Genomic DNA, 12,566 nt, shown 5'->3' with positions numbered 1-12,566 from the left:
GTGTCAATTATATCGTCAGTTATATCGTTATCGCAAATTTTCAAATATATATCGTGATAAATATTTTTGGTCATATCGCCCTGCTCTGCAACATAGTCTCAAGTACCAGCTAGATGATGAAAAATGATTCGGGATTTAACAGATCCTCAAGTATGAAGAGTTACCAGACACCAAAACACTGCAAAGTTAATACATTAGGACGAGGAGGGGGAAGTTGTCACAGTGGAAAAGATTTGATTTTCTCTTGATGAGCATGAGAGGGGATAGGAGAAATTCTGCATTCAGGGTAAAAGGTAATTTAGTTGCATTATACACTTGACAGCACCTTGCCAGATGATACTGAGCCTCCACTGAACACTCCACCGAAATAAATGAAGAGGCTGCATTATTCATGCAGAGTTGGTCTAAACAAAGCTTTCTTTCAGCACATAGAAGGCTTGGAAAGTTTCACTCCTATTGCAGTGAAGTCAAGTTGATTTTTAAAAATGATTTATATAAACCAAAATGACAAATTTGCCTCATTAAGCAAAACCGGACGGATCTCTGATTCAAATGAAGAAGGAGAGAAAAGTTTACAACTACAAATCTGCCTCACATCATCAGAGGTCAAGAGGCGGCTCGCAGCAGAATCTTAGCAACATGTTGGAGGTTTAAAGTCTCGCCTCACGGGCATCATGATGCTGACAGACTCATCGACGTGTGTGAAAAACCTGCGACCTTGAGGTTACAGTACAATCTGTTCAACAACCGGGCCAGGCTGCTTTTTCGAACGCTTCCATTTTCATTACAGTGTTTAAGTATTGGAAAATATTCTGGGATAATGACTGGATAAGCTTGCCTGGAATGTGAACTCTTAATAATACTTGCACAGCATGGTCTAGTCATTGCAAGGCTAAGTTAAATCCATTATCCACAACAAGCTAGAGCTAATATCCGGGCCCAAACAGTCATGATATTTGCATTTGACAAATGCTCCCACAGTTGTATCTGCCGTTTAACAACAACAACAGCTCTTGGGGATGTAAATTCTTGCACAGTGTGAAAGTATAAAGCTATTCAGACTCCTTTATGGAAACCTCCTACAGGGCTGCCAGTGTGCGTTTTGATGTTGCTGAGCTTATAAGAACCAAATGTCCTCCCAGGGACAGCAAACGATAACGTGCATTCATGTTTTTATCACTTCTTTAAATTGCGAAAATGTAGATAAAAACTTTTGTGCTCTGAAGTAAATGATGGCTCTGCTTCAAGTGCATTACCTGCATACAGCACACATATATACTCTCCAAACTGCGTCACTATATCTCCCGAATCACCTGTCCGGCACTCTATATCCAGTTCTCCAATGAGTAAGAGCCTGATATCCAATTCATGAGGCCCTCCTACTGAGAGTTGTTTGTAGCACTTCAAGGACTGAGGTTTATGTAATGTTAGGGGATGAGTAATGAGGCACCATGATTTTCCTCTGCTCCACTGTAATGAATAACGGCATCCTTCTGTGGGAGTTTGCGCTCGCTTTGGAAGCAGTGATTATTTTAAATCAACAGAGAGCGGCGGGGGTTTCTCATCCACAAAGCGAAAAGATGTTAGTTTGATTCATGATGAACAAAAGTGAGGAAAAAGTAAAAGGAAGAAAAAAGAACTGACGAGCTGGTGAAATGTTAGTCATTTCTTTAAGAGATCAGTGGCTTTTTGTTTTTGGCAATTAACGCAGTTCCTCTAACGGTCACTCGAGTTAGATTATGAGTAAGACTCGCATCATAAAACGCTAACTTTACAGCAGAAAACACTCATGATTACAGCCTGTAATCACCACCTTCATCACAACTTTACCCTGGTGGATTTTCAAAAGCTTAAAATGTACTAATTTTCTAGCACATTCTAGCTCTGAAACAAGGCTGCGGGGCTCTATCCATCTTTTAAAGAGAGGCTATGTTAAAAATTTCAGCTCAGGTTTGGAGAAGAGCACGAATGGTCTATAAAAACAGGAAAGAACTGAACATTTTTCTTAATTAAAATTTCATAAAACATTTAATAAATGATAAATCTTTCTTTTTGTGTTTGGGGAAAAATGCAGAATATTTGCAAGAGATTACTGAGCATGGAGAAAAATTATGGAGATGGTAAAGTGAGCTGGAAATTTCTGTATATACAGTCTGTTTGGCTTACTATATTAGAAAATAGGGAAAAAAGCAATCCAATGAGTATTAGCAGATGCATACGCTGCATATGTATATGTTAGATAAGGGGGAAAAAATGATTACATTAAACTTCATTAATCCCCGAGGGGACAGGGAAAGTTAATTAAGAAGAAAATGTATGAATGGAATATGTAAAAACACGGACTTCAGCACTAATGGTATGCAGCGGAGTAGCTGTGGAACATAAATCTATACATCAGGAGTTGAAGCTGGGAGTGAGGTCCCACATCAGTATGTATGAGTTTGTGTACCTGATGTTCTGCAGCCGTAGATCTCAAAGCGCATACAGATGCCTTGCTCCCAGGACATAGGGCGGATACGAATGTAGCGAGCCAGAGTGGGTTTGGGAAGATGGCTGTGAACTTCATCTGTGGGGTTGTCGTTCCCCAGAAAGATCTAAAAATACAGGCACAGAAGAGCATCTGTTACTTTACTCATATTTACCCACTTCAGCCGGGCCGCTGCAGTGACTGATGGGTTTAAAACTGTGTGGACTGTTTCCAGACTGGCTTCCATACATGACTTTGGAACTCAGGTAACATTAAAGAAATGCACAAATGTTATGTATGCATGCATCACAGTTACTCCTAAATTAGGTGATTTTGCCAGGAGAAATATTAAAGCGTGAGGGCGCAGGGGATGGTCTTTAAATAGAAGGAGAAAACCTGGGCAAAACAGCAGCGCTGGCAGGAATGTTTACTGCTATTCATCACAGTCGCTGCTAATCAGTACAGCTATGCACTGTAACACTGTAAGTGTTTGCTACTCCCACCAAAAGTGCAAATAAAGCTTCTGCTCTGGCTGCTAGCATCTCCACGATCGACAATAGAAATGAGTGTTCTTCCCAATAATACAGCTGCTACTACAGTAACACCACAGCTGCCTTATTGAAAATTATTTATTCGTTGCACATGACTACAGCAAACTGTATTGATACTACTGGTACAACTGCCTGAGCTTCGGCCTTGTGGTTATGCAGACCTTTAAGAACTGAGCTTTCAGTGTGTTTTTGCATGACTTTGGATGATACTGTACTATCAGAGTAATTAGAATTTGGGAAAAACAACAAATAACACCTGAAACAATAAACCACGAATGTTCAGCGTGATGCAGATTTAGCGTAGAGTAGACGAGACTTTCTTTTGAAGCTTCGTGTTACACAGTGTTTGTCAGTATGTTGCCTAATTTCAGTCCCTAGAAGTTTATTTCTGCACCAACAACTTCCAGTGCCAGAATAAATGAATTCTAAACGTGTTAAAAGAAGTGGGATGCAAAGCAGACCTTCAGTGCACACTTTAGTTTAGGCATGCAGCCAGCTGCTGTAGCCTTGGAAAACATTGATTCAGCCATTTACCTCATTGATTAGAATGCAGGGTCCTTCATTACTTGTCAGCATTAGGTAGATGATCATTGTAAGAGAATAAGTGACTCATCATTACCTTCTGCTTTGAGCCGTCCTTCACGGCGACCCAGTCCTCTCCGTTGGAGCTCAGGTCCACTTTGTATGTGCGAACGTAGTAGTGCTTCTTGGTTTCTTTTGAGATGGCACCCTGCGTCCCGATGGCTTTGACGAATCGTAGGAACCCCAAGTCCACCTGTAGAGACAACAAAGTCCAACGACTGAATTCTACAACTGTAACCAAGTGGAAATTACAACATTCCAACATGCCGAAACCCCAGACTGTCTTTATGTATAATCTGTGGCTGATAATGAGAAATACGAGACCATTAAGAGTTGGGTTTGAAGAAGTTGGGTTTGCCTAAAAATTTTAAACTGTTACTTATGTGATGGATAAACAGTAATAAAAAGCAATCAGTAAAGGTGAAAAAAACATGTGAATACAGTACATAAACAGTGGAAATGTAAATGCATTAAGGTTGTTGAAATGGGTAAAAATCAAAATTAGCTAAAAATGAAATCGTTTTAGAAGTATTGTACAAACTGTTAGAAGAGTAAAAGTACAAAGTGTGTGGGTGAAAGCCGTGGGGGACATCAGAGACAAAAATATTTTAGGAGCGGCGATTAAAGGAGTGGATTTGTGACAGAAAATCCAACAGCAGATGCTTTTCCACTGAACAACAATTACTGTCAAAGAGCACTTAAGCAAGGAAATGAAAGCCTGTAGATTCAAAAGTTCTGAGTTTTGAGGCCCGATTTAACCCCAGTGCACTCAAGCATAAGATTGTGTTTCTTTGGGAACAACTTAAAGTGTCAAAATGTGCCTGTAGTGAAATAAAGCAACTTGTTTTTGCAGAATTCTGCAGGTTAGTTCTTGTATCTTGTAGAAAATATACAATAAGGACATAATATGAAAGCAGCACTGACTGGATAGGCTACAGTGTCTTGCTCTGTTTTACTTGAGGCATATGGGAAACAAGGACTCAGACCTCATTAATTACACTGTGATTCATCATTAACTAGATGGTGAAAAATCAGAGGAGGATGCTGGGGAGATATGCCACCCCATTTGTAAACTCAGACACATAACCTAATGAGAAAGAGTTTACAGAAACATTAAGCTGCCACTTGTTTCTATGAGTAAAATGCTGGCAAGTGTTATATGTAATGAATACTCACTTTCTACAAATATGCACTTAAAGACAGTGAGAGGAGGCATCGATGGCTGAAATCATCTCTCGTTTTAGCTATTAATCCCAGAAGTGACTTCAGACTTTGACGTTTCTTTCATTTATTGTTTGATTGAATTTGACTGTTAGACGCATGTCAGAGCTTTCTCATTAACAACAATGTAAAATTTCCCCACGAAGAAATTCAGCATGATACACGATTTATGTCTAAAACTGTCCACACGCCTGACAGTGTGTGTTTGTAGGAGCTCATGACTACTTTTATGGTCGTCAGTCTGCATTACTACTAACTAGTGTGTGACATGCGGGGTTGGTTTTAAGAGATTGCGTTAAACCAACAACTGAAAGCAAAGAATAAATATGTAACTCGACCACGGGCGGCCTGAGGGGCATGTCAGCTCGAAGGGAATTAACAGTAAACCGCTGTATTACTCAAACCTACTACAATAAGTGCTGAAGATGTTGTTTGGACTAAATAGCAAAATAAAGACCAGTCAGGAAATATAAGGAGTTAGCTAAAACACTTTCTTTTTGGGCGCTGTCTTGTTATTAACAGTAAAGTTCTTGATCCACCTTGATCTCAATTCCCCTTTTCTGACACTTGAATTCTTAAAAACTGAGACCTTGGCCGACAACAAGGCGATTTGCAGTAGCAGTTTAAAAAAAGCATGATGTGTCTGGGGCTTTCTCAGATTGACTCTGAGGCTAGACTGACTAAGCTTACTGTCATGTGTCTGTCTGAGTTAAATTATCCAGTATAGCAAACAACGACAAACTTCCCAGAAATCCTAAAAACAGAAAAGAATGTGAAATGAAAATGATTCAATTATGCTTGAAAATCCCCCAAATGGGAACATAATATTGAGTAACTCAGTTTTTTCCTTTTAACTAGTACAGAGTCTGTTCTGAGAGATTGTAACTATGACGTACAGATGTCCTTAACGTGCACGCAGTCATTAAGTTTATAGTTTTGACAAGAGGACTCATGAAGAAACGCTCACTGAATGCATGCGTGTGATTGGTCTGTTCAAATGTGGCTGCACAGAGTGTGCAGACCTGGGGTTGTAGCTTTCTCAGGGAATAGCTAAATTGAGAGATAAGGCGCTTGGCGATAAATGTAGGGTAGGATGTAGATTTAAATTAAATGTGGTTTAAAGGTTACACATTTTTTTGCAGCTGGAGAATAGAAAGAATCACTTAAAGCTTTGACATATAAAAAATTAAAATGGCTACGTCAGATTCACGACACCTGCTGGAGGGGCAACACTGGCCACACAGAACAAATTCAAACATAAAAACAGCTCATCCAGACAACTTCAGATTCAGCACCGTGCTCGCAACGATACAGAGCAACACGTCCAACGAGTTCGAAGAGGATCAGATAAGCATTTGTCGACCTAAACAGACAGTAGGACAGCTATATGCAGATTTCTCAAATTATTAGCAAGAATCTCAGAAGCGATCATCTTTTTTCAACCACACATTTTACTCGATCAAAACGGATCTCCTGGCAATACGTTTCCCCCAAGTTTCTTTCACGAAATTATGATCTAAGGGCTAAAAAAACAGATAAAAATAATTTTTCAGATGGCGGAAGTTGTTTTTTTTTATCTCAATGCAGCACAGCAGCGTCCAGAAACACGGCTGTTCAAAGTGCTGAAAAAGGAAACGATAAAAAAGGAGATTAAGAAGTGATAGTTATCATCAAAGAGAGCAGCAGTGATAACAGAAAGCCTCACAGTGGTCTATAAATGTCCACACTAACGCTTATCTTAAATTAAGATTTCTTATTTCACCAACACACAGATTCGTGTTCGTCACATCGAGTTTCTCCAAAGTTTGGAAACGATTTAAATGTGTAATAAAGACTTTCTATGGGGCTTCCATTTAATTCCTCTTAAACTCAGTCGCTTGTTTGTTGAGTTTCTAAATTATCAGTTGCATACCAAAATACACTCTAAGCTATATGTGGGATGGCTATAATATATGGTGTGTAATTATATTACCATAGAGACACTGCAGCTGTGATATTGTACATGGGAAGACCCCAGAAGTCAGGATTTGACTTCTCCCACTGTTTCCTTTTAAGGAGAAGAGCAGAGAATAGCTTCCCGCAGGTCTTTGTGGGATGTGTCACTGACAGGGAGACCCCTGGGAAACGATACTTTGCGGGATTACTTGACGGCACTCCCAGCTCTGTTCTCATCTAAATTCCCACGAGACGTCTCACCCACATACACTATGCATACTGTATGTGACCGAGAAGATTTACACAGCAGGTTTTTGTTGTGAAATCACAAACAAGCTACCAGATCTGCTCTGACTTAAGAAGTGAAGCAAGTCGGGGAAGGTTAAGTCAGAGGGCACCCTTAACTGGAAAAACTGATACCAATTTAAAATTATTAGGAAATGCATAATCCTAAAAGAAGGTTTGTTTTAATAAAGTTTAAAAAAATTGCTAGTGCTGAAAGGATTTTGAAAATATTGATTTCTGCTAAACTATCAATAGTAGGTGTCACAGTCATTTCTGTGTTTCTGGAGCTGTGATTTTGTACTTAATGGACACTCATATACGGAGAAATCTATTTGAGATTTTGCCACAGCAGCCTGCAGTTAATGGTATGGTTTCTTGGCCAGGCATCCCATAGAAAGGAGATTTCAATCTCAAGAAACTTTCTGATTAAATAAAGGCTTAAATTAAGAAAGGCTGGTCTTGTAATAAAAACAGAAGTCAGTACACTGGGAGGTGAGGAGGTAAGTCGTGAATACTGTGTGTAGGATAAAGACCTGATTCAGAAATAGGAAAAAAGGATTCATTTTAGAGTAACTTTACTGTTAATTCTAGTGTAACATAATAGATATCAATACGTTTTGTAAAAACCTGACTTGAGAAATCGACATATTCTCATTCCCAACTAATCATATTACGGAAACGTTGCCATTTTTCATCATAGTTTTACACAAAAAGTGCCCCTTTAGTGTCAATTTCCACTGTGAGGGAGGAAGTACCAGAACCTACAGTAGTTTGCAGTAGTTGGTTTTTGGAGTGGTGGACGGGACAATCCCACAGCCTCCAACCAGAAGACAAAAGTCCGAATCCTGTCTGGGATTTTACTTTTGTTTTGACTTTCGTAAGCCCATGAAAGTACATGGTTTGAATTAAAGTACACCCTTTCACAACTTTAATCACATGTTAAAAGGTAAACTTCTATCTACACTACAAGTGACTTCATGTCCTGCAGTGAAAACACTGCCAGACCACTTTTGGCTGCGGTCTCATTGAGTCTGTATCTCCGAGGGACTCGTAATGAACTCCATCTGGTGACCATGCATGTTCAAAAATGATGCTACAGCATGTTAAAATATGATGTCTGTGGGTCCTGACCAAACATCTTGGGTATAACAACGGGTTGGAGGGACTGCTATTTCCCTGTAGTGCTAAAGTTTCTTCTGTGGCGAAAACAATATTTGACACAAGAGCTTTTAAAGAAAAGGGAGACCGTTTACTTAAGATTAAACAAAGTGTTTCAGGAAAACCATTTACAGCCATCCTTTGGCCAGCCATTGCTGTCATTACATGTTTTCTGCAGCGGTCGGCCATAACTCCATTCTCCAGACTTCCTCCATCAAGCGACCGAGGGTAATTGCTCTTCCATCTTCTAATTATTCAACACTTGGCAGTGCCTACCATTTATGCCACAGAAAATAGTCACACTTAGAGCTTTTTAATGAAGGGAACAAAATGCAGGAAGGGGACATAACTCGAGCTGAAGTGTGGCTAAATGAGATTGAACAGAAACTCTGTTACTTCCTGCCAAAACAGGATACTGCTTTTAGAGTGATAGAGAAAGACTGAGCCTCAATTACTCCATTGTCATCTGAAGTTTTTAGTTTTTACTTAGGAAAGTGGAGGCCTGTGGTGATGCAGCTGATTGCAGTTTGTTTTTATGGATAAAAAAGATAATTAGATGGTTGGAACATGTGGAAAACTACACAACGACCTAAATATTAATTTTATTTTCATATATTTAGCATAAGGTTTTGTCCATACAGCTGATATTTTATTAGGCTGATTATTTGTCAAATCAAACAACAATGAGTAACACGTTTATTAGCTACATGCTTGTTTAGCATGTAACTAAACAAGCTACATGCTAGCTTGTTTAGCTACAGCATGTAGCTTCTTTAGCTACATGCTAGCTTGTTTAGCATGTAGCACATCCTTACCTGTTTTGAGCTTAATGCTACATGGATAATATTGGAAATCAAGGGCTGCCTGGAACAGTCGGAGAAGACGGTCCAGTATATGAATACTGAATGATTTAAAAAGCAGTGCAAAACTGACTTACGGTAAAGAGTTGCAAAGAATTTTATTATGGCCTTTTATATTCACATTATATTCAAATGTTGAAATAAAGCTGCATCTGTTGACGTCCAATTTCACTTCTTAAGTTATTTTGTTAGTTTCTAATTTTAAATATATTTCTGGAACTACAGGGTTCCTTCTAAAATAATAAAATAACAGCGAATTCTCATTAACTGCTCATTGATTTTCATGCTGCGAGGAAGTGAATTTGAAGTGATGTCCAAACAGCTAAAATTCTACTATTAAATTATACTAATGCTGCAAATAATGCTTTGCAAAGCTGTGGCATGTGGCTTGCTTTTACAGTGTTAAAATCATTAAATGGCAAAATCATTAATGGCCCTAATTGTTGCTGGAGGGGGGAAAAAGTCACTTTTAAATGTTTTTTGTTTGAATGCTATTATGCATCTGCTGAGTGCCATTTAGAACCACGGGATCCTTAAAATCTTATTACAGCATGACTACTTGGCATTGCTTAAAAAGAAATATATTTTGTTCTCACTGTCCAACTATGTCTTTTTTCTATCTTTTCTTCTTCTTTTTTTTTTTAGCAGCCTTGGGTTTCCAGTCAAAATGAGCTAATGAACAGACTAATTAGATCTACATGGTTTGGGGGCATTATTTTCTTTGATGAATGATTGACATAACTGATGAGAACATCACCTTTTTTCGACCTCTCCTCTCTCACTAATTGAGAAATTATATTTATAATCAGTGCGAAGGCTCTTCAGTTCGTTCATCACAACTTTTGGACACGTTTCTATGTTAACAAGTCTGACGTGCACTGATTATTTGTCTCGGTTAATGATATTTCCCAGGTTTGGAAGTTCACTGTGGCATTCCTCCAGAGGTCTGCTCTGGATAGGCCGACCCGTTAACATTCTGTGGATGATCTTTTGTCTTTCCGCTTCCCTAATGCCCCGGTTTCAGTAACACACCTCACTTGCGAGATGTCTAAATGAGTTCTCCAGATGCTCTTTCTGGTGGCGTCAAAGAGATCCTGAAGACAAACAGCAGGGGTTCTATAAATACCTGAAGCCAGGAGGGGAAGGAAACCTTTCCTGGGTTTACATCACTGCCCTCAATAACAGGTCAATTGCAAAGATGCACCTACTAACCATGTTTCCCATATGGCAAGGAAATTCAACACGACTCAAGAATTTCCATTTACCATTAATAACTTTTTGTTTTATTTATGAATGATTCTTATTTCAGACTTCAATATAACTGCCTTGGAATTTTTCTATTAATAATAAAGTAGTAATTATAAGAATTAGGAATGTATCGAATACATGTTCGAGTACATGTTCTTAATATGCTCAACATATTGTTTGTAGCTTTTAATTATTTAATGCTCTGCACATATATAGTGCCTTTTAATCTCAAGTATCCAACAAATTACTTTGGTGCCATTGTGCTGTGGCTCCGCTCTAATAGTGGAGCCCAATTTAAACACGTGTAAACAATAAAATATTTATAACAACCATAATAAATAGTAAATTTAGAGCTAATTAAACTTACCCAAGTAGTGATTTTTTGTAAATATTTTCCAGAAATTAAAATAAATACAGTCAGTTATTAAAATGTTTGCTTTCCAACTATTTTAACGTTAATCGCTTAAACCAAAACTAGTTATTTATCTGTAAGAGGTAGATATCTATCTGCATTTTCCTCATTTAAAATTTAATTTAAAAACATGTGAATCAGATCATAATGTCCCCCATATACACATATGCAGAATCTTATCAGCCCATTAAATGGCAGTTATCAAATGTTATCAAATCTATAAATCTTGCCAGTAGATGGGCTCCTCCACCCAGTGCTATCACTTCATTTGTTGATGGTGGTTGGAGACATATTGGTGTGCTTCCACTTTGAAAGAGTGCCAAAGGCCTACATGATGAGATTGGAGGGCTTCCATGAGTTGTGAGTACAGACTCATAGTTTATAATTTATTTTTTCTAAATTAAGAGTTGTTTTTAAAGCTCATTTGACTGCAAAGTTCCTGCTTGGTTAATTTTACTGCAGCACAAGTAAAACTTCAGTATTTCTTCTTGAGCAAATGTGGTTGTAGGAGTTGGGCCTCATTTAATTGCAAATATCCAGCATGTTGATGAAATGGGTCACTACGCGGCACTGCAAAATATGATTACATATTTATCATACAGCTAGATAATGAGCTCATGGTGTGTCGCCATCCACACTGCCACCGGGTAACATCACCCCGATCACATTATGAATAGGAACCTGAAAATAGTATCAATAAAATATAAATGCCTTTAAATGAATAATAGAGGTGTTTGCAGTGGTGGAGGCAGGCATGCAAGAATTAACTAAGTCATAATTCCTTTTTTTCAAATAAGATGAATTGAAAGCCGTAAGGCAAACCATGCTGTGCAGACTTGGCCACGCACCACACTTAATCAAATAAAATGGGAAAATTCTCCTCACAAAATCCACCAGTCATAACTCAAATACCTCACAGAGTCAGAGGGGCGAGCAACAGCATTGGTTTGGAGGCTATAAATCACCGTGGCAGGGGGATGGTCTGCCATTTCTTCATGTTTCTTTATGTGAGCAACGGATGAACACACGTGCAGAAAGCTGCTTGCACACACCAAACTGGACCTGGTAGCTTTCAGAGTTCTCAGAGCTTTCTGACACAAGGAGTGTCGTCACCTCCTGCAGTACCTACAATCAGACTGCTCTGAGATGGAAACACAGGAGAAGCAATGTTGCTGAAAAGGCATATTCAAGCCAGGTGTTTTACAGCTGCATTTTTTTGTTATCGAGAAAAAAACCCTGTAGATTTTACAGATTAATTGATGGGAATAAGAAAAATGCCAGTGTCTCTGCACTGCAGCTGCACAGATGGGTGTTTGTGTCAATAACAGTGAGCGACATGAATTTTTCTAGGCTCAGATTGTCAGCAGTACCTCCTGGAGCCACCATGCTGCCTAAAAAGCCTACATTACTAAGAAAGCTAAGCGCCATTTTCACAGTGTGTCAGTTAATAATTATTTGATTAATTGCACTCGTGTATAACATCACCTGAACTGACGCTTCAGGCTTGTTCTGCATTAATTGTGCAAACTTCCCGGAGAGGTGTCAAAACAAATTTGTTATATCAGCAAATTTTATGTTTTAACCTTTAATGAGATTAGAACAGTATTTTTGATCACTTGTATCAAAGCGACCTTTATGCATTTTCATTGTTAGTCCATGCAGAAATAGCTTTGCATGAGTCACAGTTTAGTATTGGTAAACATTTGGTTTGAACATCTGGTGGGAGGGTCTTCTGTACTCTCAGTGAGCTGTGTAATTACCATATTAGGGAAATCAACTCTCTGTGACATTTTTCTCAATAACATTCGTAAGTCATCTATGTGACTTATATATCATGTCTACATCAG

At 38.6% G+C, this 12,566-nt stretch overlaps 1 protein-coding gene across 1 annotated transcript in view; it reads right to left on the bottom strand.

Moving 5' to 3' along the window:
• Positions 1-12,566, bottom strand: part of LOC102209774 (neuropilin-1a-like) — a 91,977-nt gene that overhangs the window by 25,831 nt on the left and 53,580 nt on the right. The window contains exons 7-8 of the mRNA XM_005740749.1: positions 3,638-3,793; positions 2,450-2,594 (exon numbers count right to left, since the gene is read on the bottom strand). Of these exons, the coding sequence (XP_005740806.1) occupies positions 2,450-2,594; positions 3,638-3,793 (301 nt within the window). The remainder of the gene's footprint in view (positions 1-2,449; positions 2,595-3,637; positions 3,794-12,566) is intronic.

This window comes from Pundamilia nyererei, unplaced genomic scaffold, assembly GCF_000239375.1.
Source record: "Pundamilia nyererei isolate P.nyererei 1_Seehausen unplaced genomic scaffold, PunNye1.0 scaffold00103, whole genome shotgun sequence".
In the NCBI taxonomy this organism is placed as follows: Eukaryota; Metazoa; Chordata; class Actinopteri; order Cichliformes; family Cichlidae; genus Pundamilia; species Pundamilia nyererei.
The sequence above is the reverse complement of the archived record's forward strand: the minus strand, read 5'-3'. Positions and strand labels throughout refer to the sequence as shown.